This window comes from Diorhabda carinulata, chromosome 11 (genome assembly GCF_026250575.1).
Source record: "Diorhabda carinulata isolate Delta chromosome 11, icDioCari1.1, whole genome shotgun sequence".
Lineage (NCBI taxonomy): Eukaryota > Metazoa > Arthropoda > Insecta > Coleoptera > Chrysomelidae > Diorhabda > Diorhabda carinulata.
The window spans coordinates 3,376,633-3,402,342 of NC_079470.1; the positions used below are offsets into that span (position 1 = coordinate 3,376,633).

At 33.1% G+C, this 25,710-nt stretch overlaps 1 protein-coding gene across 1 annotated transcript in view; it reads right to left on the bottom strand.

The window, feature by feature from the left end:
* Nucleotides 1-287: 287 nt before the first annotated feature.
* The window catches only part of LOC130899368 (uncharacterized), a 52,558-nt gene continuing 27,135 nt past the window's right edge, over nucleotides 288-25,710 (bottom strand). Inside the window, exons 2-7 of the mRNA XM_057809274.1 lie at nucleotides 16,485-18,961; nucleotides 11,447-11,599; nucleotides 11,218-11,389; nucleotides 8,821-8,955; nucleotides 7,380-7,620; nucleotides 288-4,588 (exon numbers count right to left, since the gene is read on the bottom strand). Coding sequence (XP_057665257.1) covers nucleotides 4,135-4,588; nucleotides 7,380-7,620; nucleotides 8,821-8,955; nucleotides 11,218-11,389; nucleotides 11,447-11,599; nucleotides 16,485-18,961 — 3,632 coding nt within the window. The 3' untranslated portion in view covers nucleotides 288-4,134. The remainder of the gene's footprint in view (nucleotides 4,589-7,379; nucleotides 7,621-8,820; nucleotides 8,956-11,217; nucleotides 11,390-11,446; nucleotides 11,600-16,484; nucleotides 18,962-25,710) is intronic.

Consider the following 25,710-nt stretch of genomic DNA (forward strand, 5'->3'; position numbering starts at 1 on the left):
CTGCTCTAGCATATGCTGTTGGACACAATTTCGCCCGAATTGTTGCCAGTATCATAATTTTTCTGCTTCTCCAACTCTTCTTCTCCACTCATTTCTATTCTAAGTCTTCAAAAACTTTGGTTTTCTGTTTGTACCTGGTTTTTTCGATAACTATTCTATTTACTATCATTTCCTGTATTCGAGAAGTTGTAGAATGTGAGATTGATGATAATACTAAAACAATCCACCTGAAAGGTAAGTCGAGACTAATTAAAAAATTATATTGTGGGTTGAAAGAAACTACCAACTATATAACCAATAAATATATTTAAAAATGTACTAGAATGATTACAACAATCGATATAAAATATTTTATAAATTGGCAGTAGAGAGACAATCATGATATATTTACAACTTTAACAGTACATAAACAAATTTTCAAAGAGAATATATTTATATAAATTATGCTAACAATGATTAATTCAGAACGTTTCAAAGATTTATATATATATATGTATATATATATATATATATATATATATATATATATATATATATATATATATACTCTATATTGTGATGTAAATCATTCAAAGACTAAACAAAAATATAATAATTTGTAAAATCGCTACACCACCACTTATGGGCAGTAACTACCTTTCAAAGTAATCACTTTAATATCCTGATTAGGTTATAATATTACAAAAAAGTACCGAAAGGCCTCATAAATCATTATTTGATACAAGCCTCTTTGAAATATATAATAGTAGAAACATTTTTTACTACTGGAAAGCTATTCCTGATTGGAACTAAGAGGTTTGTATTAGGATACCAAGCACAATAACTTATTTTTTATAGACGGTTCACGCAGATGATACTCTCCTTTTCTTTAGCTCACTTAAATTTCACAAGTAGGTTGGTAAAACTACATTTATGTTTTTCAAGTAATATTAAAGGTTCCCTGTAAAGAGGTCTGCATTCCAAGGTTATTCTATTAGAAATCACACATTACGGTTCATACAGATGAATTTTTCATTCAGTCTAACAAGCACAAACCATTTATTTTTTATACAGTTCGCGCAGATGACAATTTCATTTTACTTACCACCACAACATTTTGAATGAAAAATTTGGTTGTAGAATTACATGAGTGTTTTTCAAACATATCCTAGAGGTACTCTGCTAAAAGGTCTCCAAGGTTATCTTATTAGAAACCACAAACCACTTAGTTTAAAGACGGTTCACGCATATGACCATCTCCTGTTCTTTAGCCTACTCACATTACACAAGTGCTTTGGTGGTAAAAATACATGAGTGTTTTTCAAATATATTAAAAGGTCTGTGTTCCAAAGATTGTCCTATTGGAAACCACAATCCATCTATTTTATAGAAGGTTCACGCAGATGACAATCTAATTTTCTTTACTTTAACATTTTGATTAAGTAATTTGGTTATAGTGAATGTTTTTATACATATCCTGGAAGTTCCCTGTTAAGAATTCAGGATGTTTCAAATAGAAACCACACTGTTTTATAGACGGTTCATTCAGATGATTTTTTATTTTCGGTTTAGAATTAAGTTGACCATAATGAGGCAAAAGGAAATAATGTCATATTTGTAGTACTACTTTTGGATGGTAATTCATTATTATAGTGATGTGCCTGTGTTAATTGTGCCTTTTTTTTAATGTTAGATGGTGCTAACTTCATCAGAATAAATAATATTGTCATGAACCATATAAATATGAAGGATGAATGCTAAAACATATCAATTAAAAGTGGAAGTTGAAATCAAAACATCAAAACGTCGAAAAAGTTTGTTGTTTATCAGCAATTTTTTCAACAAATCTCAATGTGCGAGAGAATGATAAAAAGAAATGAATTTTAGATGTAAATTTTACTTATTTAAATAATTTTTTGTATTAATGAGAATTGAATAAACAAACAGGAGTGTCAAATCTAAACAAAATAAAAATCAAAACCAAGCAGGTTAAAGAAGAAAACAAAACTAGCAAATTAGTACAAAAAAAGCTTAAGAAAATCTTTGTAGAAGTAGAAGCAGAAAGCAGAGAATATGAGCAGATATAGAATTGAGGAAATTATAAGGGAAATCAGAAATTGGTTAGTTGGTGTAGACAATCTGGTGCTTAGGACATATTGTTAGATGTAAATAAAATATGCTAGAGCCAGGAAGAAGCTATAGGACGAAAAGTAGAAATAGCAGGCAGAGGATACTTTGTATCGAGAAGGTGAACTGATAAAAAACGTGGAGAATTGATTGAAGATTTAGTTCTTTGAGACTCAAAGTGCTGGTGAAATGAAATAATCAATGTGTTCATCGAAACAGTATATTTGAACTACTTTAAGGAGATATCATGTCATAAGGGGAATGAAAGGAAACTTAAGATCTCTCAGAGCTAGACGATGGTAATTACTTGTATGTAAAAAATCAAAAAATTGGCAAAAAGAATGCTTGATATAATCCTTGAAGAATTAGATGTAGAAAGCAGATATAGAATTGAGGAACTTCGGAAATCAGAAATTAATCAGTTGATTGAAACAGTTAAACTACTGTGGTTAGGACAGGTTGTTAAATGAATAAAGGATATGCTTAAATCAGGAACAGGCTATAGGAGGCAATGTAGACTTAACAGGATGTGTATAATATGAATTGAGAAGGCAAACTTGACTTGAAACCATGGTGATAAAAGAATCAAAGTACTGGTTAATAATACAAATAGATATATTCGAATGTATTCTTTGAAACAGTGCATTTGAACTACTTTAAGGAGGTAACATGTCATAACAGAAAAATGAAAGGAAACGCAAGATCTCTCAGATCTAGACAATGGTAATTACTAGTAGGTATCAAACACAAAAAATCAACAAATTGGTAAATAAATGCTTAAAATAATCCTTGAAGGATTAGAAGTAAAAAGCAGAGAATATGAGCAGATATAGAATTGTGGAAATTATAAGGGAAATCAGAAATTTGTTAGTTGATAAAGACAATATGGTACTTAGGACATGTTCTTAGATGGAAATAAAATATACTAGAGCCAGGGAGAAGCTATAGGACGAAAAGTAGAAATAGCAGGAAGTGGATACTTTGTATGGAGAAGGCGAACTAATAGAAAAAAGTGTAAAATTGATTGAATATATACGACTCAATGTGCTAGTGAATGATACAATTCAATATAATCCAATGTGATCATGGAAATAGTACATTCGAACTAATTTAAGGAAATACCATGTTATAACAGGGAAGTGAAAGGAAACTCAAGATCTTTCAGATCTAGACGATGGTAATTACTTGAAGGTTAGGTTATAGAATAGTACATTTAAACTACTTTCTCTCAGATCTATTTGGTAATCTAGAATAGGTAAGGAAAACACAAAATCAACAAACTGACAGAAGAATGCTGAACAAAAACATTGAAGGAATAAAAGCAGATGTAAAATTGAGGAAATGTAGATGTGTAGATGTAACAGCTAGTGGATATGATGTATCGAGAAGGTGAAATAATAGAACAATGTGCTAGAACTATTGAAATTATTTAAAACATGGTTCTTTATAATATATTCAAATGTATTCATTGAAACAGTACATCAGAACGAATAGGGTTCTGATTTAAAGAGATAGAAGGTAATAACAGGGAAATTTGGCGTCTAAACATATACCAACAAAATTCGATTACTTTGTCTATTATTTGTCCCAATTCGTATCTTATTGGTTTTGGATCTTTCAATAATTTTACCATACTTCTAGTGATTTATCTTTGGACTCCGATTTTTGTTCAAATTCATTATTCCATATACTTTAAATTTTTCTGTAAATTTTTTTTTGGTATTTCTATTTTACATAATAGATAATTTGATAAACATTTTAGGATAGTAAAATATTAATTAAATGGCCATAGAGAACCTAATAAAAAATGAAAGAAAGGAACGTTCAAATGTTAATGTGAAACTTAATAGAGCAATAGTTAGCATATACAAAATAATATAGAAATATAACAATTGAAGTAGACTGAGTTCGACATACGGTTTGATTAAATGTTAAAGATGGTTACTTCATTTTATCGACTGTATCACTACATACAATACCTTATCAAAACACAAATTAAACGGATATATACAATGAGAAAAACAAAACTTATGCACCCAAACATTTCTCCATTCTGTTTTGATTGAAACCCACAGAATGTTTCAAGTTACTAGATTCTATTAATAAAGAAGCATCGCACATCATTCTTGCATTCGATCTAACCAAAAATAACAAATGACATTCTTCGTAAACCGTCAGTTGTACTCTAGTACACACTAATCCGTGCAGAACAGTAGCTCGTTGCAAATCCAACCATCTCTGTAGCGCCAGTTCTCTCTCTTTAATTGTACTCCCCAACGAAACGTCCGATGGTCCCCATAATGAAAATTCGAGAACGCTTTTTACTTGCGTCAATGAAACAGCGCGTTCGTTGCTAAGTAACGATTGTAGTAGCGGCGTTATTTTGGGAGACGGCTGCAGAAGGTTCAGAGCTTTCAAAGCACACGTACACAGCGTGCCGTGTTTTTCTTGATTGGTTTTTGTAGCCACATCCATCGGTATGCTGAAAATTATAAAGAAGTCTAAATTTCTACTGAATTTTTTACTAAAGCATATAATCAATTAAATAATTTCCTTTAACATATAAAGAGGTATGACTTGTCCCCGGTTCGTACGGGTAGTAGAGCAAACTATGCCTACAGGATTTGTATGTGGTTGGGACGTATCAGCAAGATGCTACAAATATGTCGATTAGTCTTTTCATTTGATACAATAAGACACTATTTAATATATTTTCATGTGTTTTATTATACAATTAATATTAAAAGAACGAACTATAATATTTCTCTATAAAGTGTATCTAGATACTCTTCTAACAAACGTAAACTACAGATATTAGATATGATTTTAGATCTAATCTAATTCAACTTCATCCAAATGTCTCCCTGAAAGAACTAGCGTCCTTTAAAGATGATACTATCCAGCACTTTCCACGAAAGCTCTTTGCTCTCTTCACTGTTTCTGACACTTCCAACAACTATTCTCATTTTTGGACCATTTTATACCTTTTGATGTCACCAGGCAAGTTTTGAGGTTTGCTCAAATGTTTAAACTGCGCCTGTGTGTGTGCTGGGCACTAACAGATGACATGGTCTGCAGTTTCTTCTTCATCCATGCACCAGCGGCACTCCAAGTCGTCCGTGATGCCGATAGTATCGGGATGGCTTCTTGGATTACCGTGTTTAGTTAAAAGTCCAGTCACCAATCGAATTTCGTTTATTTAATTGTCTATTTACCTCCATAGAACCTGCTTTGCAAACAGACTGCTGAGAAACGTAATGGCCACACTTTAAGCTACACCAAGAATAAGTTCTGGGCTCAATGGTGCATTTGCCAATCCCAACCTTACAAGCGAATCCTATTTATCCGTTGCTCTTGGCCGAGTGATCGGGCACCCAAACGTGCTGCATCCTGCGATCATCCCTCACCAGTTCTTGTCGGATTTTCTATCTAAGCATATCGAGATTACTGTGTTTGTATGGTATCGATTGAGTATCGCGTGTCCACATTCCAATACAGCGAATACCTCGGCTTGGAAGACGGTAGCATTTTCCCCAAGTCATTTTATATAAAACTTTGACAAGTTATATACCTAAAGCTCCTAGATTCTTCATACGAAAGAAGATAATTACAAAAAGTTCCTTCGAAATTTTGATCATGTGAGATTTAAGAAATATCTGGATTCTATTAAACAAAATACGTAGACTGCTTCCAGGGGAAGATATTTTTTGGGGTCTTTTGACTCACTCCCACGGTTTTAGCACTACTCCTTCAAGGTAACTGAGCCTTTCGTTGAAATGAGCTCTATGAGTCATTCTCTGCCATACCTAACATCTTAGTAGTATTTGATGGAGTAGTGACCTGCCAAAAAACCGACTACTAGTTTAATGTCGTTTTTGGGCACTTCAAGAAGTTCCTCAAACGTCTTACCTGGAATGGTTATGAATGTTTTGGATTGTATTAGGCCTGGAGTGTTTCTTCAGTGAAACTCCATCTGATCCTTTAGCCAATCGTTAAGTTATTTATTAATGAGATATCACAGTAAGGTGCTGGTCCAAAACATTGAGTCATTGCGCATTTTACGACAAAGCTGTCTGCTTCCTCGTTGCCTGATATACTCTGGTGATTTGTTTAAACTACCAGTCTTCAGTGCCTTCAAAGCCGCTTGGCTGTCAAAAAGAATGTGATTTTCAGAGAGGTTTCTATAAAAACACTCCTGGACATATATGTTTATTACTAGCAATTACTGAGTGATTTCTCTAGGGTTTCAGGAAGCATCTGATTAAACCGACTCCAGTAGAAATTGTCAAATGGAGACTGTATGAGGAAGATTACCTGCCTTGACGTTACAAACCAATGTAGAAAATGCTTTCAACGGGAAGTTTGTAAGAGTGAAGGAGTGACCTTGAAACCAGTCCAGATACTAGAGTCCATAAGTATTTTAGAACTGGATGGTGAGCTCTAAATGATCTTCAATGAAAGTAACTCTGATGAAGGCAGCAATAGACCTTGATCTATATCCCATAAATCACTTTATTTATTGGTGAAAGCCCCATGTGAAAATTTTGGCAGTATTTTTTGCAAACATAGATATTTTACTAGTTTCATTATGTGTGATTTTACTATTCCTAAGGAGAATTATTTCTACGTTTTATTTTATATTTTGAATCGTTAAATATGATGTGACCTTTTCTCATCTTTCTTAATCCCAGGCTTTCATCTATGGGAAAATAAAGTTCTTTTTGTGATGCATTGAAATATATATTGAGTAATTACCTACCTACCTACCTACCATATTTTTTTAGTTTCTTAAAAAGCTTGCTTTCCATTACTTTTATTTTAAACAATATCTTCTTCTTTACTTTAATTACGCTTTTAATATGTATGTGGTTGATGAGTATTTTTGGAACATAACCTAAAAGTTCTCTATTAACAGCTCTATTTTTGCCATTGTTGTTATTCTTTTTATAACCATGGATATATGATGAAAAAGGTTATTGAACTGTGTAACTCAGTATAAATAACACTGTCTACCAAGCACAAATAAATTATTTTTTATAGACGGTTCACGCAGATGTGTTTAACACAGTATTAACATCACATGTATTTTAGTAGGAACCACATACCACCCTTTTTATAGACAGTTCACGCAAAATATTCAAGGTTAAGTTAATTTTAAGTTTGAAGCCTTGTATGGGTTTAAATAGAAAACTAGGCGGAACAACATTTGATAAAATAATAATTTTCAAAAATTATGGATGGGAGTTTTTAATTTGATATGAAAAAAAACTTACCCTTGTAGAACACAAAGTCTATGGTGACCTTCTTTATCCATATCTTTGCATAGCACGAATGTATGTAAAGATAAGGGTACTTCTTCGATTCCTTGTGCTTGTATCGTTTTCAGTGCATTAACTAATTGCAGCATTACAAAGTTTGAATCTCTCCAACTTTCTTCTTGGGATTTAGTCCTCAAGACTTCACCGTAAGTTTGTATAGTATTGATTTGAAGATATGGTAACACTTGAGCAGTTGCTAATAAAATAAAAATATGAGAGAAATTACTAGAAAGAACTTAGAAAAACGCATAAAATCAACAAAATCTCAGCAATCTCAAAACATAATCAATTTATTGAGGTAATGCTAGAATTTTCTCAGAAAAACCTAGAATTGGTCTAATTATCTCATCGAAGAATTTAAATAAATTATTCAACTCATTAAATACATTAAATAAATATAATAGATAGTTATTGGATAGATTAAGTTTTAATGTGCAAAACGAGCTACGTCTACGTCTACTACATCAATTTTGCAATAATTTTGCATTATATTGACGAAAATTTTTTAAAAATTGATTTTTTGCAAAAAAACTATAGAGACCTTTTTTGTAGATCTTTTTAAAACAAATCATTTTTATTGGAAAATTTTTTTCATATCTCTTTTTCTTTGAGATTTATAGCTTTATAAAAAGTTTAATTGTTCCTACTAAATTACTTGACCGGATTTAGGCTCCACACACACAAAAAATCGATTCTATGCATCAGAAAACGCTCTAAAACTGAGGGCCGCCTAGCTACCGTACAGATAATTTTTTTTGAATAATTATGTTCCTTATCCAGAATTTTCACATCACAAAATTAAACTTGTAACCATCTGTGAAATGGTGTTGGGCCAAAGCTGTTTTATCATTTTTGGTCTTATTACGTTCTCGACAATCAAATGCATGCTGGTATATTCTGGATTTAAAGTACTGTTTAGTCTTACCGATGTAACTCTTATTGTAGTCCGAATAATTTATTCTATAAATCACATAGGGATGCTGAAGTTTAAGTGTTTTGTCTTTGATATGAGTGAATAAGTTGCCAATTTTGTTTATTGGGTAGAATGCCAGCTCGCAATTAATTATACTCTCACAAAGGCCATCCAAAACAGAAGTCTTCAGTAAAAATCCATAGCAGTCGACAAAGGCATGAGACAAGGATAGATACATCTCCCCAACACCCTTGGAAGAAGAAATGCAAAGGAATGGGATTCAAATCGATGATGTGTACTGTGGAGATTGTTAGTTATTGTTCCATTGATGAAAAAGACTGTGGAGACTGTTGGTCATTGTTTAATTGATGAAAAAGACTGTGGAGATTGTTAGTTATTGTTCCATTGATGAAGAAGACTCTTATGGTATAAGAACATGCATTAATTTTATAGACAATTTTAATGCAATCCAATTTAAATTACCTTGTATTTGCTTATTATCGTCCTCTTTACTAGTATCCGTTTGAGTTAAATAAATGCTAGGAATAAGATCACTAAATTCAATAATCGGTGTTAAATTGAAAGTACCCAATGGCATGGTGCTAGATGTAGTAGTACCTGAAAATAATATCAAATAATTAATAAACATAATAACAATATCAGGAACATTAGGAGACATTGCTAGATCTATCCAGATCAATAGTTTCGATGGAATGTTCTTGAATAGATCAAGAACATCAATAAAATTTTGGAATAGTTACCATTTTTACAAAAAAACCCATTAACGAAATTGTTAAATGTCTGAGAAATGTGCAGCACACATAAAGAATAAAGACTCAAAACATCAAGGACCATCGTTACATTTTTTATAAGGATACAGACTATAAACTTATCAATAAATTTTGAGGAAACTGTCCAATTTTCCCAAAAAGGAGTGAAGAATTAAGAAATCACTAAAATTTTCTCAAAAAGATCCAGAATTTTGCAGAATTCGGTAAATAGTGAGGAAGGCACTGAACCTGATATAAATTTCAGATAAATTTCTCATAGTAGGATCAAGAATTTTTCAAATTTTTCTGATATATCCAGATCAATAAAATTGCGCGTTACTCACTAAATTTCCTGAAATATATTCAGAACATCAGTGAAATTTTAAGAAACTGCTCTATTTTTTTAGAAAGGTCTAGAATATCAACAAGAAATTGCTCTAATTCTTACAGAAACACTCAAAACATCAAGGATCATTGTTACATTTTCTGATAAGGGTCCAGTATTTAGAAAAAAATAATCGATAAATTTTGAGGAAATTGTTTAATTTTCTCAAAAAGGACTGAAGAATTAAGAAATAACTAAAATTTTCTCAAAAAGATCCGGAATTCTACAGAATTTGATAAATAGTAAGGGAGGCACTGAACCTGATAAAAATTTCAGAGAAATTTTTTCAGGAAGAGCCAGAACATCAATAAGCTTTGAAGTTATTATTCTAATTCCCGTAAAAATATCAGAGCCTCAATAATCTTTGGAAAAATTCGTATAATTTTCTTAATAAGGTTTAGAATATCGGCAAACTTTGAAGAAAGTGTTGAATTTTTTTTTTTGAAAGGCCCAAAACATCAATAAATCTTCAAGATTTAGAATTGTCTGTCGCAGAAAAATCCAGAAAATTGAGAAATATCGAGGAATCGCTCTAAATATATTCAGATAGATCCAGAACTTCAATAAACTTCCGAGAAATGCTAGAATATTTTCTTGAAATACTGAGAACATTAAAAAACTTTTCAGAAATTGTTAAAATTTTCTTAGAAAGATCAGAACAACGGCAAATTTTCGAGATATTGTTAGGATCCAGAGCTTTAGCAGACTTTGAAAAATCAAATTTTCTTGGAAAAGTCAAAAATCATCAAATTTTTTAAGCAATGCTCTCATTGTCTCGAAAAACACGGAAACATCGACAAATGTTCGACAGCTTGCTCTAATTATGTCAGAAAACTCCTAATTTATGAGAAAACTGAATTTCTCAGGAATTGCTATAATTTTCTCTAAAAGATCCAGAACATTAGAAAACTTTGAGAACATTTCAAATCTTCTCAAAAAGGCCCAAAACATCAACTAATTATCGAAAAAGTGTTCTAATTATCTCGGAAAACTCCAGAAAATCAACAAATGTTCGAATTTTCTCAGAAAGATTCTGACATCGAATAAATTAGAGAAATCTCTCTAAATTATTTCGATACTTGCAGAACATCATTTGAGTTTTCTTGAAAAGATTCATAACAGCGATAATTTTCTCAAAAATAACTAGAAAATTAGCAAAGAAAATAATAAAGTTAGAGAAGCCCAGAACATCAATTAACTTTCGTGAAATTCTAAAAAAATCTAGAACATCAGCAAAGAAATTGATAAAATTTCTTAAAAAGTCAGAGAACATAAAAACTTTTTTGAGAAAGTTTTAGAATTTTCACAGAAATATCCAGAACATCGGCAAAATTTAAAAAAATCTTAAAATTTCTTTAGAATTATCCTTTTTTCAGAAAGATACAGAACATCAGCAATCTTTAGAGATTAAGAGATTGTTAATTTTGAGTTGTTAATGTTAATATTAATATTTTGAGAAATTATTAGGTTATCGACGAAGAGATTTCATTTTCACATAAAGAACTAAAACATTTATAAACTTTTGAAAAATTCCTCTTACTCTCTAGAAAAAAAAACTGAGAACCTCAAGAAACTTTCAAGAAATTGTTACAATATTCCCAGAAAGATCCAGACAGATAAGTATCTCAGAAAAAACCCAGAACATCTTCAAACTTTCCAGAAATCACTTAATATAGAACAATCAACTAAAAACAGGTAAATAATTTTTTTTTAAATTTTACTTACCTGCCGTTACCGATAGAGTCACATGGTGTGTACCCCATAATGCTTGATGGAATACTCTTGTACCGACGAGGACTGGTTGCGTGGTGGATTTAATAGAAAAATCAGTCCATCTCAAATTCGATACTGTTTTCAATCCTCTGAGTGCTGGTTGAATGTGATTTATTTGTTGAATCTGTCAAAAAATATGATAATATATAGTTTCAATAATCAGCATGTGTTATCCACTTACATTTTCCAGTACTTGTGCCAAAGCTTCGTGATTAGCAACCACAACAGCCCCATAATTGTCTTCGAGATTCTTATGAACTATACTTCTACCCTTTCTCGATCTTAATTTATGCGTACGACCGTTCTGGATCCAATCATGGTCATCTTCAGTCACCTTCATAGAATTAAGAAAAATAAATATAGTCGTTTTTGGCGTCTATCGATTAAAAATAGACAGACAGACAGAGTATACGAGGGTTGTTTTTTTTCAACCTCCGCTGGACTGTTAAAAAAAGATGGATGATTATACAAAAAACATTTTATTAACAAAAGTAAGGTACAGCATAGCTTATTTCACCTTGACGATTAAGGCATTAGTTATATTTGTGAACAAGCTTAGCAATACCCTCTTCATAAAATGTGACGGAATTCTTTGAGCTATACGTCAGTTTGAAAGCGCAGCCATGCAAAAGCCACTGCTTCAGTTCAGGAAAAAGATGAAAATCACTCGGTACTAGGTCTGGGAATATATGGTGGGTGTTCAAAACGTCCTATTGACATTACTGAAGGAGTCTCAACTCTTAATGATAAGTGCTGACATCTTCAGGTTGAGGTTAGTGTTGCCTACAAGACGTGATGTCTTGTCTTACAAAAAAGTGGTGAGTCTCGTCTCGTCTCATGTCTCTCGCGAGAGTCTCGCAACTTTTTTATGTTTTTTTTTTTAAATAAAACACACAAATATAGAGGGTGTTCCGTAAATAATATCGGTTATCAAATATTAAATATTCGAAAGTATTAATCGTATTCTTTGATTTTAATACGACGTTCAGCAAGCTCGTTGCAAACCTTGATAAAACCATTCTTTGGGATAATTAACAACTTAGATAACTAACCACGTAATTAGTACCACTTCGTACTTTCTATCCTATTCTTTAAATAATAACTCTTGTTGTGGGTCCATTGGTATAAACGAGATTTTTTATTCGACACCACAAATAAAAATCTGGAGATTTGGGTGGCCAAATAAACTTCCAAGTCCTATCTACCTATCAGGAAATGTCTGATCTATAAAACCCGAACATATATGGAATACTGTGGCAGGCAACCATATGTAATCATGTAAGAATATGTCACGATGAATGGCTGAGGGTATGTCTTCTAAAACAAGTGGCAATTCGTTTTTTAAAAAATCTAAATATCTTCCTCCATTAACTGTTAAACGAAGAAAAATTTCGTTTACTCATTTCTTAATATTAGTTTAGCTTTCACGTTGCTAATTAAATTGGTTAGAATTCATATATTTTGTAGTGCTGGACACAAGTTCTTTCAAACAACATCAAGTTTATAACAATCGGCTAAGCAGAACCGGACTTGAAGGTATTTTTTCATGACAAGGTTTCCACTCTCCCCTACTACCTATTTGAAGAGGTAGACTAAAATTTGTGGAATGAAAAATACGCAGAATTTGTTGAGAAATTCGATTATCGTATATAAAGTACCCCTGAGGGCCAATTTTACAACGTAAAGCAAAACTGGAGATAAAACTAAAGTTTAAAGTATAATTTTCACTCACACTTCACCAACATATAAACAAAATATTTTCGAAATTTGTTCCTGAGTTGAATTGTTTAAGAAAGTATAAACAAAAATGAACAAAGAACAGAAAAATCGTGCTATAAGAGAATTTAATGATGAAAATAACAAAAGCGGTCATGTTTTTGATAGAATTGCAACATTGCAATTGCAAGTTAAAAAATATGGGACAATTTAAAGATTTGCTCTAGAACGAATAACTTTTAGTTTTCTCGTCGCGTTGAACATTGTCAATAATTTTTTCATCATCATTATTGTTAACTTCATCGAATATAAAATGAAAAATCTTTAATTATTCTATCAAAATCCTTTATAATATTGTGAAAATGTAAACAATTTGAAAAAGTTACGTTCGGATTTTCCGTTTTATGTTAAATTGAAGTTTACGTTTAAACCAAAGTTTAGCAGTAAACGCCATTTATAAAACGATATCTATAGCTTAAACCGACATTCGAGGTCTAAACTTGTAAAATTGGGCCTTAATTAGGTAAATTTTAGAAAATTTTGTTTTTTCAATTTCATAACGTCAAATAAGCACTCTTGTTGTGAACCTAATGTTTTGAAAGTAAATTCCACACGTTTCTCGGGGCCACTTTTGTTATAATTTGTCCCCTGAAACTGCAATGTAATCCGTTCCAGATATATAACCGACGGCAGTTTTTAGTTGTCCACCCTGTACGAAAAATTTCGACAATAAAGTTTCAATTCTACAGGAGTTTAGCATAAAATCAGTACTGATTGTTCAGAACAGAACTGAAACTTTTAAACTGGGACTAAACAATTATAAATACACAAATTCTGACTGGTGGTGTATATCCTGGGGGTTTTTGAGGTAACTGACCGTGGAAATTACGACAGAAAGAGTATACGTAGTTCTCATTATTAAGGAGTGCAGCTATAACTTTTTCGTCTGCAGTTGCTTTGGCAGAATAATTTTTTAATTTCTGCAAGCGATACTACACAATCGATTTTGCATCCGCAAAATATTCATGGTGCTCGGAGGGCCAGGCAATTCTATCATTTGAATGCGGACTAAATGCTGTTCTTTTAGTTCCTATTCCCAATCAATAGGATTCATACTGCATTGATCCCCGTAAATTCATATTTGCACCTCTTAAAACGATATTGGTATCTTGCGGTGCTCAATTCCCTCGAAAGCCCTCAGGTTATGGCTATATTTGGCTGGGGTTCCAGGAGATGTCATCACTTCTCCCGAATCGAATGCACTTCAATCAATATTTGCCATTTTGTCTGCGTTACTATTGCGAGACTTTCTAGCTAGATTTGAGACGAGACTGTCAAAAAGTCTCGTTTCGTCTCGCAGAAAAGAAAATTTTAACGTATAGCCTCGTTTCGAAAGTGAAACGAGACGAGAATATCGTAGGCAATACTAGTTGAGGTCGGAAACTTTTCAGACAACCTCGTATTTGTCACTGTGCCCTGGATAATACCAAAAACTTGTGCAATTTGTGTTAAAAGCACGTTGCGCCTCCAACGTCATAAATATTAATACATTATGCACTATTTCATTACATTGTACATACATACATCCTTAAAAAACGATGTATTAAAAATATTTCACAGAATGAACCGGTGTTTTTATGAACGTTGTTTATTCTACGACGATCTGTTTATGAATGGTAGCCGCTTCAATTGTCGGTGCGCGTGACTAACGCGTATACCAACTCAGAAACCAAATGAGATCACATACAATGCACCTCAAGTTTCGACTTAGATGATAAAGTTCCAATTATACAGGGGTTGTGTTGAATTTAGCCCGAAAAATGTATATACATGTATATATTTATGTCTTGTGTTACGGCCGGTATTATGGTGGTATCTACATTGTTGTCAGATCTTTCTAGTTATAGCTACATTTACAGTATCTCCATCAAAGTTACAAAATTGTACACCATCTTATTGTAGCCAAATATTGTCTTTTGGGATATTGTTTTTGTCTAAAAATTTCTAATAATCAAGTAATTGAAAATATTTACTTGGATTTGGAAATATCCGAGCCAAATCAGGTATAATACTATTTTCTAATAAATCTAAATACGCCTTACCATTTTAGTTACTCTCAATGAAAAAGGGACCATACATTCAGTTTTTCGGGATATTGAATTTGGGATTCACGCATTCAACGAGGATTGTTACGTGACTAGTAACTACAATTATGCCGATTTATACGTTTCCATTAATACAAAAAGTCGCCTCATCGCAAAACAACACTACATAAAACATTTGGATCGTTTTGATTGTAACATTTTTCCATCATTAGGTCTGCAAACTCTTCACAGCTATCAAAATCGTCATCTGACAACTCTTAAACGAACGTTACTTTGCATGGATAGAATTTATTACCACGTAAAATTTTCATTACGGATGTTAGCGAAATATCAAATTTCCTAGTACTCAAGTGTGTATAGTCTTCTAACAAGACACAAACATCTAAATATTTGTTTTCAGTTGATACAGTTTTTCTGCGCCCGGATTTGGATAAATCCTTTACTGAACTTCTTCTTCTTCTTCATTTTTAAGATCTCATGATCTGAGAGTTTCGCAGGTTCCTCTGTATCAATTCCTGGGAGGTGGACTGCCAGCTGTCCATCCATCTCTTAGGTGGTCGTCCGGGTTCTCTTTTCCCTATTGGTTTCCCTTCAAGTACGATGCGTGGCAGTCTACTTTCTTCCATTCTTCTCACGTGGGCGTACCAGTATCTTCCCAACTTACGATGTCTTGCATCCCACATTGTTCCCTGTGTTCCTGATTCGATCTACTCTGGTTTTTCCTAAGCGTTTTCAATTCGGGTATCCGAAGCAAGCTTTTCGTTTTGTTGGTTTCTATCCCGTATGTCATTATTGGCCTGATACAAGTCTTATAGATTCTAATCTTGCTATCCTTTCGGATGTATTCGTTCGCCTACTGAACTAGTTTCGTTAAATTTTTTTACTAATTCAATGACATTAGATCTTATTATGGGATTTCGGTTAGGATATAAATTATTAAAGATATTGCACGTTTCTTGTTAACTTCTACACCTATCACCATATTCTAATATCGTTAAAATCGTTTCTTTTTCAGATAAACGATCCATTCTGACTTTTAATAAACACCAACAATAATAATTTATTGAAACGTCAACTTTTTTATTGTAGTAGTCAATAGCCACCTAAATGTATTATGGCATTTAGGTATTGCGAACATAAGATTAATGGAAAGATCTGACAACAATGTATATACCACCATAATATGTATCACAAGACCCTTGTACACAAAAATTTATAAAACTCCTCACTTCTTTCTTCTTGTTAGGGGCGCTGTTTTGTGCCTTTATGTATTTACAATGAAGATAATAAAAGTCAGTTTATGTTTTTAGAAACCGAAACGTGCGTTTTACTGTTACAATAGGTTTATCATGAGATAAGTACTGATTGTTTGAAACAGAACTAAAATCTAAAACTTACCTCAGATTCGCTTCCGTAGAAACTATACGGGGAATAAATCTCCGATTCTGTCTCGCTACCACAATACGTTAAAGACATACTCCTAGGTATGTTACCATACTTGTAGTACTCGGAAGAAACGTCTATGCTGCTCTCGGATCGTTTACCCAATCTAATAGTTTTACTTTTCGGACTACCCTTTTCGGATTCTGGCGAACTAGATCTCGTTGAATTGATATAATCGTAAACGTTTTCCGTCTCTTTTCTTATATCGATCGGTTCGTAATTATGAGCTAATTTTCTCTCTATCTGTTTTTGTTGTAAAGCGGCTTCTCTTTCTCGCATACTAGCCGTTCTGACGGGTTTATTAGGTACTATGGAAGACCTGACTTCTCCTATATTAGCATAAACAGTTTCTTGTTTTTTATTATTTGAATTGTTTCGATTCAATTGTCTTTGTTTGTTTAAAATTTCCACGGATTTCGGTGGTGTAGGTAAATTCGGTTTGTTGTTAGTATTGTTCTCGGTGAAGTTTCTTGGAGGTGGTGGCGGTTTAGACGCCTTGGATGAAGATGAGTTGTACGTTTCGTAATCACCGGTTGGGGTGCTATATTCGTGACCTAGCGTTTGGTCTAAAATCGGTTTAGATACAACTTCAATTTTAGTTCCGTTCAGTTCGCTGGGATGTACTATTACCAATCGTGGTTTCGGTTGGAGTTTGTAATCTTCTTGCTTCATAGAAAGTTCGGGGTTCAATTTCGATATATCTTTATTCGAACCCATTCGGAGGAATTTCTTCAACGAGAATCTAGCTTTATTTTTCTCTTTTCTTTTATCTTCTACCGCTAAACAATCCGTGGAAAGCGACTTTCTCGATAGTACCTCGGCTGATACGTAAATAGGATCGTCATCTTTAGTCGAGTCTCCGCTGGATGTTCTCGAATAAGTCTCTTCTGGAGGTAACGGCGCTTTTCTCTTGTTAGATTTTAATTCGGAATCATTGGAATCTTGTCTTACCAATGATGGTTTTTCATTTGGTTTTGTATATACAGTTAGAACCGGGGAGTTGTTAATGGATTTTCTTAATATCACTCCGGTTGGTTTGGAAGGTATTTTAGGTTTTTCGTATATAGGAGGTGATATACCGTGTAAAAAGGAAGTTTGTGATTCTAATATTGGAGGCGGTGGTGTTCTAGGTAGAGGAGGTAGTTCCGTGGAAACGGGATCCTCGCTACCGTCGGGTTTACCAGCTTGTTCACGTGTTTGCGAGAAAGGTATATATTTAACTGGAAGAGGTGGTGGCTGTGTATTACTATCATTAGTTTTTTCTATGGAATTTGCCACGTTGGTGTTAATTTCGTCTTTAATGATTTTAGTAGCAGGATTATTTGCTTTGGAATGCAAAATTTCTGCTTTAATAAAATTAGTAGTGGTTATTATATCTTTCTTTGGATCTGTTGTTGTTGTTGTTATTATTTTTTCACTGCTTTTAACTTTAGCGTTATTAATATTTTCTTTATTAATTTTAAGATTCTTCGCGTTTATCAATTCGATTTTAGCTGTTGAAGTTTGATAAATTACTGGTTTTTCGACGTCTTTCTTTAACGCTGGAGTTCGACATAAATTTATCTTTTTCTCTGATACTAAAATTTTATTTGTCATATTCTCTTCTTCATTTTCTACTTCATTATTAATGGTTTCTATATTTTCTTTATTTGAATCCGCGACGTTAATGTGTACTTGTTTTTGAGCTCTTTTATTTCCCATAATTTGTATGGGGTTTTTACTATTTTCCAAAGTTTCAGATATTTCATCCAACAACGATTTCTCTTCATTCGTTGTCTTTTCTTCCTCGTTTTTGGTATATGAAGTGAGAACAACGTTAGTTTTGTTTTCGGCAATTATTTCTTTGTTATTTTTAGCTATGGGTATATGAGACAAATTCTTGGTAATCAATTTTTTGACTGCGGTTGATGAATCTTCACCGAATGGAGTTACGGATACAAGTAATGTTTGTTTCTTACCGGAAGCATCGATCAATGGTTTGCCTAGAAGTAATTGAGTATAAGATTTCTTAACTTCGGTATCTTTTAAAGATACCGTATTGAAATCGGTATTTTCTTTAGTAATTCTTTGTAATTCTTTATAAGAATCGTCATCATCTGAATCCAAGATAATGTCGTCTTCGCTACTTTCATTATCGACATTATCTTCGGTATCGGAGCACCAATCTTCGCCTCCGTATCCTATAATTTTAGTTAATTCCTTATGGAAGCAAACAGACTGTTTTGATTTAGATGTTTTGCCGTTTTTAATAATTCCTTCAACTTTATCGCTCGGTATCAGTTGAACTGGTTTTGGTTTAGGTTTTTCTTGGTGTTCATCTTTGGATTTGAAACAATTGGAGCATAATTCTTTCTTCCAAGCGTTTTGTACGAAGTTTTGACATATGGCTGAGGACATTATATAGGGATTGGTCCAATTGAGTTCATTGGGTTCTGAAACAAAAACAAAATATTGTTATAATCTTTTTTTATGTATGAAATAGTAATACAACCTTCTACTCCAAAACATAGTATAGTCTTTATATATATTTTTACAGAATAATCTAAATATTTCCTAAAATTTTCATAAATATACATGGGGTAATACAAGTTTCCGTCTTTTATTGGTCTTTTATATTCAAAAGCTGTACAGAACAATGACAATGGAAAAAATATTGGACTGGTCAAAAGCCTTATATTAAATTGGAATTTTCGAAACTATCGGTGATATTCATACTGAACACACTATTTACACTACAACTTCACCAACACAGAAGGTAAATTTGAATTTACCTTCAATCTCTGAAGACGAGACTGAAGGTAGCTGAAGACGAGACTGAAGGTAGCTGATGACGATAACTTGGTTATCGAAACGTACTACAGACAGGCTAAATGTGAGCGTTGATGTAGTGGTAGTGTAAAGTTCATTTGACGATAAAAGTTGAAATTTTGTCTCATTTTATGTCCAAGAATTTCTTCACGAAAAATTCAACCGAAAATACGATTTTAGGTTTTTCCGTTAGGAGAGGAAGTCCAAGTTGTGTATTCTTAAAAGTTTAGTTTAGATTCAACTTGCAAGTTACAGTGTGCAATATATTGAGAATTCTAGTGTGATTATGGAAAATTTGAAGGGCTCGAAAAGAGAAATTAAATAAAAAAAGTGATTAGATCTCCAACATATAATTGGGAACTAAACCCGATTGGGCACAGATAGAGGGAAAAGTTCAAGAAAAAATAATAGTTTTGAAATGAGTGATGCTGAACAGTTATTTTTGGAGGCCTTTAAATGTGAAGCTTGAAAACTGGGAAAAGGGCAATTAATCACACGATGATCGAGCCACTCATTGTGAATATTGGTTGCATCAGTTCATCTTCGAATTCCAATTTAAATTTAGATTTATAAGAAGCAGCTCTACTTAAACAGGTGAATTATGAAAATAATAAAGGAAAGATCAGTCGTCAATCTTTGATAAATATACAAAGTTTAAAATAAATCTAATCACTCAAATTAAAGCTAAAAAGTCAGATAGAAACATACAAACTTTCAGGTGAAACTAATAAAAAAGCGTATTAAAAAAATGCATTTAATATTGAAGAATATAATAATTTTCATGTGCATGTACATTAAAAATTGTTAACGAAGTTTTGTATGGAAGCCTACAGCTTTGATAAGATTTATTTGTTTAATAATAGGTGCGTTATTTTTTTTTAATTGTGCCCAAAGGGAAAAAGACCCACATTCCCTACAAACTAAACGTCTTTCGGATATAAGAAATAAAATCGTTTTGATTAGATTTTTGGCTCCACCTTCTCTTAAAATGACTAGACGAGATCAACGTTTCTACCCCAATAAAAGTGGATAAAGCTTTAAAAACCAGTAGTGAAAAAAACAATTCTGTAAATTAGATCTAAAATCATGAGAATTTGATAAACCTTTTCAAGTCTACATTGTAGACACTACACAAAGTTGTTGAAAGATTATTTACGTTTCAGACAGTGTATTTGAGGCACGTTCTGGTTCTATTCATGGAACTAAAAACCATTTAAATGATTGTTATGTGGCTAATGTTGAAAACAAACAGGGACGGATCCACGAAATCATTCAACAAAGAAGAATTATATTTAATCGAATTTACTTATTTCTAGGAAATATTTTATGGTTTTGGTATATATTTATTGTACGAGAGCCGTTTTTTTTTCAACCTCCGATAGGCTATAAATAAAAGACAAGTTCATATAAAACAATAATTTTATTTCCAAAAGATTGGTACACTTACGGTTACTTTTCGACATAATCGACACCAATCACGCACAACACCATCACTCATGAAGTTTTCCCCATACAAACGACTCATTCTCCGATGGATTTCTGCAGCACTATGGCATTCAGCCTGTAGAAAACAAATCATAGATCAATAATGGCGGACATGTTCACGTGGCTGTAGCACAACGCCGACTGACGCATGAATGTCAACAATGACGGGGTGTATATTGTGAGAGCTTCGCAGTCACCTACAGCGCATGTCCGCTTTCTTCTGCCCGCGTAACGTCTGCACAGAGCGATCAGAGGTGAAAAAAACGACCCTCGTATCTATATCGAGTTTATCAGGAGCCTTCCGGGCGGTAATTACGCGGTTGAGGGGTCTAAACATGATTCTCAGAATGTATTTATCTTTATCGTTAACATACAAACGACTAAACTCTTATCACTCGTTCTATATCTCAATAACGTTTAAATGTGTAAAAAATATTGTTCAACATAAAATATTTATTATCTTGTATTCATCATCATTATCTTGTACTCATTTTGAATTTCCTGTTCAATAATAAGTAAATACGGTTTTGGAAGTCAGCAACCAAAAGCCGCCCGTTGTTTAAAATTGGTTCCACTTCTTTAAATAGACGATTTCATTATTTTCACAATTAACAGTTATTTTATGAATTCTCAACACAAATAACAACCATAGTTTTCCATTTGTTTCTCCACGTTTTACGAAGTTAACTAAAATGTACTATACAAGACAACCAGTGAGCCATCGAAAAAATTCATCAACTGGTTAGAGAGATAGAAGAGGCTATCGAAATATCAAAAGAATACACTTGGAATATAGTGACTGAAGAGTTATGCATGCGTAAACTATCCACGTGTTTGCTCACTTTGGACCAAAAACGTATTCGAATGAAAATGTCTGGGCCGTCTAAATGCATTTTAAGTACCATGGATCGAACTTTTGCTTCGATTGGGTAGATGAAACCTGAAATCGCCAAATAAAAAAAAAACGGTCAAGACATTCGATTGCAAAGGACGAACCTGCTCAAAAAATGTAAAGATGGTTTCATCGACCGGAATTATCATCGGAACTATTTTGGAACAGTCATTGGGACTGTGTTCAAAAAGGTAAAGCAATAGCAGGAGAATATCACGCATAATTTCTTATTAAGGTGCTTTTCCACCAGGACATCGCACCCTTTTACACTCCGAATTGTTTGACCAACCATCTTAACCCAACCACTAGCAGGGGAAAGATTATGTTGAGGAGAAAGACGATGGAGTTAAAAGGAGACTTATTTCAGACGAACATTTTTAATTTTTTCAAATTCGACAAGATTTGATTGCCTGCTGCAGTATATGGGTACATTTCCTCGTCACTTTAGTCGCTTATTTATCATCACTATTATTATATTATTTTTATGATGAATTGTTGGTAGTTGGAAGACTTTATTAAGATACTATTTACAAGCTATTTCCTCCAATTTTGTGCCTTATTGTATTTAGCAACAATTCACGAGATTTATGAGTGAAGTTCGATAAATAAGTTACGAATAAAAGAAAATAGAGGGAAATACTGAGAAGCAACGGATAGAAAATTAGGTAAACTAGAACAAGAAGTAACCAATGAAGTTATTCTAAGAAATAAAATATGGAGAAGCGTTGGAAATTTGCGGGAGAAGGATGATAAAAAGAATGGAAGACAAAATCGGAGAGTGGACAGAAAAAATAAGACAAATGGTTAAGCCTTAAAAAACGAAAGAGCTGTATTAAAAAACAATAAAGAGGTATACGAAACAATGAGAAACAAAGTCAAACGAAGAATTAAAAAGCAAAGAAGAAAACATAAATAATCGGAGAAGAAGTAGCAAATAAGTATACAGACATTTAAAGAAGCTTTTGGAACAAAATCAGAGCGATTGGAGGAAGAAAAAGAAAGGAAATAACAAGAATAAGAGGTAAGAAAAATAATATAGAAATAAGCACGGAAGACATATTGAAGGAAGAGACTGAAACATGATAAGAGAAGAATTGAAAAATGAAGGAGAATCATACAACGATAAAAGGACAGAAGGAAAACAAAAATAGGAAAGGTGAGGTGACAACATAGAAGCGGAAATGATAGACTATTAAAGGCAAACGGGAAATGGATGGCTATTAGAGATATTCTATTTAATATGTAATACCAGACTTACTATTTGTCAGTTTTGGCGAGAACGAGTTCGGCCCTAATTGTGGAAGAACAACTCGTGGATTTTGCACCTGCCCATAACGCTATCTGTGGAGCAGTATTTGGCCAGTAAGTGCACTCTAGTGCTGGAACACCGAATACTTTTCCGAAGATAAAATCTGCTTAGCACCAGGACAACTCACCTGCCCATAAAGCGCTATCTGTGGAGCAGTATTAGGCCAGTAAGTGCACTCCAGTGCCCAAACACCGAATACTTTTCCGAAGATAAAATCTGCTTTGAAAGGGACCCAATTTGAGTCGATGGAAGCGGTAAAGCAAAAAACGGCAGAGCTCCTAAAGACCCTTGCCAAAGAAGACTTCCAACACTGCTTAGATCAATGGAAAAAACGTATGGAAAGGTATGTGGCGATAGGAAGGGTGTATATTGAAGGGGAGCATTCGAATGTAGAATAATTTTTATAATAAAACCCCTTTTCGTAACCAGTCACGTTATTTAATAGCCGGACCTCGTATATACTAAGGAGGTTAATGGAAAGCAAAAAATGACATGACGTGGATTTGGTAAGAAGAAAATATAAATTCATAGAAAAATAACAAAAATAATAAAGGAATATATTAAAACATAGAGACAATGCAAATAGACCGAAGAAGATCGACGGAATTTAGGGTACAGATGGGGGTGAACGAAGATAGTCTTAGTCCTCTTCTATTTATACTTGTCATGAAAAGGATGATAAAGAAAATAAAAGAAAAAAACTATAAACTGGAGAGACCTAAAACTAGTAATAGGACGGATTAATATATATGCAGACGATAAAGAAATAGTAGCAGATACATTTAGGAAAATGGAAGAAAAAGTAGACATATGAATAAAGACAATAGAAGACCTAAGAATGGAAGTATATATCAAGAACTGCAGAAGGATGGTGGTAAATAAAAAAAGAAAAGATGGGAAAGATTTGATCATAAAAGAATAGATAGAGTGACCACTTCTGAATATCTGGGCGTCATAATCACAGAAGATGGAATAATAGATATAGAGATAGGGAAGAAAATAAAAAGAGCAAATTAAATATACTATGCTCGAAATTAGGCAATTTTCGGGAAATAAAGAAATAGGTGAAGACTTAAAAATAAAAGTATACATCTCAATAACCGTTACCACGTTAATATACGGAAGTGAAACAATTAACAAAAAGCACAGAGTAGAATAGCAGTATCAGAGATGAAACAACTGAGGAAAATAGCATGGAAAACGACGTGGATAGGATGAGAAATGACGTAATTATAGAAAAGCTCAAATAGTAACTAATTGAAACACTGGTCCGGAGAAGAACCCCACAAAGCCTAATGAAAAAAGTGACAGAAGCAGATATAAGAAATAAAGAAAAGAAAACCCGAGAAAACTTGATTACAAGTAGCATACGAAGGAGGATACAAAAGGTAAAAAAAAACAGTAATTTAATGAAGTAGTAGATCGGAAAGAGTGGAAAAAATGGATAAACGGAAAATTAAAATCCCAATACTCTAATGCTCGAAACGACATAAAGAGTTCTAGAAAACAAGAAGTCGCGATTTATATTTGTTTTGTCATATATATTGTTAGTTATAGCCACGTTTTTGAATAGAAAACAACTGAAGAAACCGAAAAAAAGCTACTCAAATATTATCTTGAAAGTACTTTGTGCGAAGAAAAGATCTGTAAGTGATTCTTTACTTTTAAAAGTGGCATTATAAAAAAGGACGATGCTGCACATCCGGAACCTTCATTTACAATAACGTCGGTGAGTAATGCTGATGAAAAGCTCGCTTTCATTAAAAAATCTAATCTTCTGTTAACAGATCGATCGCATATGTTTAAAAAAAGAGTTTCATTGTCACGACAATGCGTATGTCCTTTCGTCCGCTATTGTGACAGAAAAATCAGTCGAACTACGTTACTAAACGAGAAAAATTTCGTTGCCTGACGGAACATAAAACGTTTTTAGTGATTATTGGAGAAAACTAGTTGTTTTGAATGAGTGACATGTCTGAAACTTTGTTCAGGAAACAGACCAATAAGTATCTAGAATAATCAGTCAAGTCCAGAAAAGAAAACCATTCATTTTAGTGCAAATTGCACTCTAAGCTACCAGAGAATACCAGTAGCTGCAAAGTATTTAACGTCCAGTCAATTTACTTTATCGATTATCCAGCAGCTAATGGTCAGCACATGCTGCGTTTCAATGTCAAGGAATGAACAAAAATGATTCTGTTTTGTGCTGTTAATTAGGTGGAAGCATGTAATAACATATAGGCAAATGAAAGTACCATTTTATTTTGGCGCTGCTTGCTTTTGTGCAAGTGAAAATTCTTTAAGAAACAGATATTAGAGCGATGAGACATCCAACAAAAACCAATTCAATGGAATAATGTATTAGTTTTGTGGGCGATGTAGGGCGCTACTTTTTCGTTAACAAAGTTTTTAAAAATCTGGTGATATCTCAACCGTACAGTCGCTGTGATTTTTACTTGTGGGGTTACCTAAATTGCTAGTTTTTAAATAACAACTTCATAATCTTCAAGAACCCGAAGGCGAGAATTCATAGGGAGATACACCATGAAGTAAAAAGAATTTTAGAATTCGCCTGTATGGAAATGAACATCTCAATGATGTTATTATTCAATACAATGGTATCAATGGAATTATAAAAAAATAATCTTGAAGTTTTTACACTTTTTCTAGTTTTGGCAGTATAAATA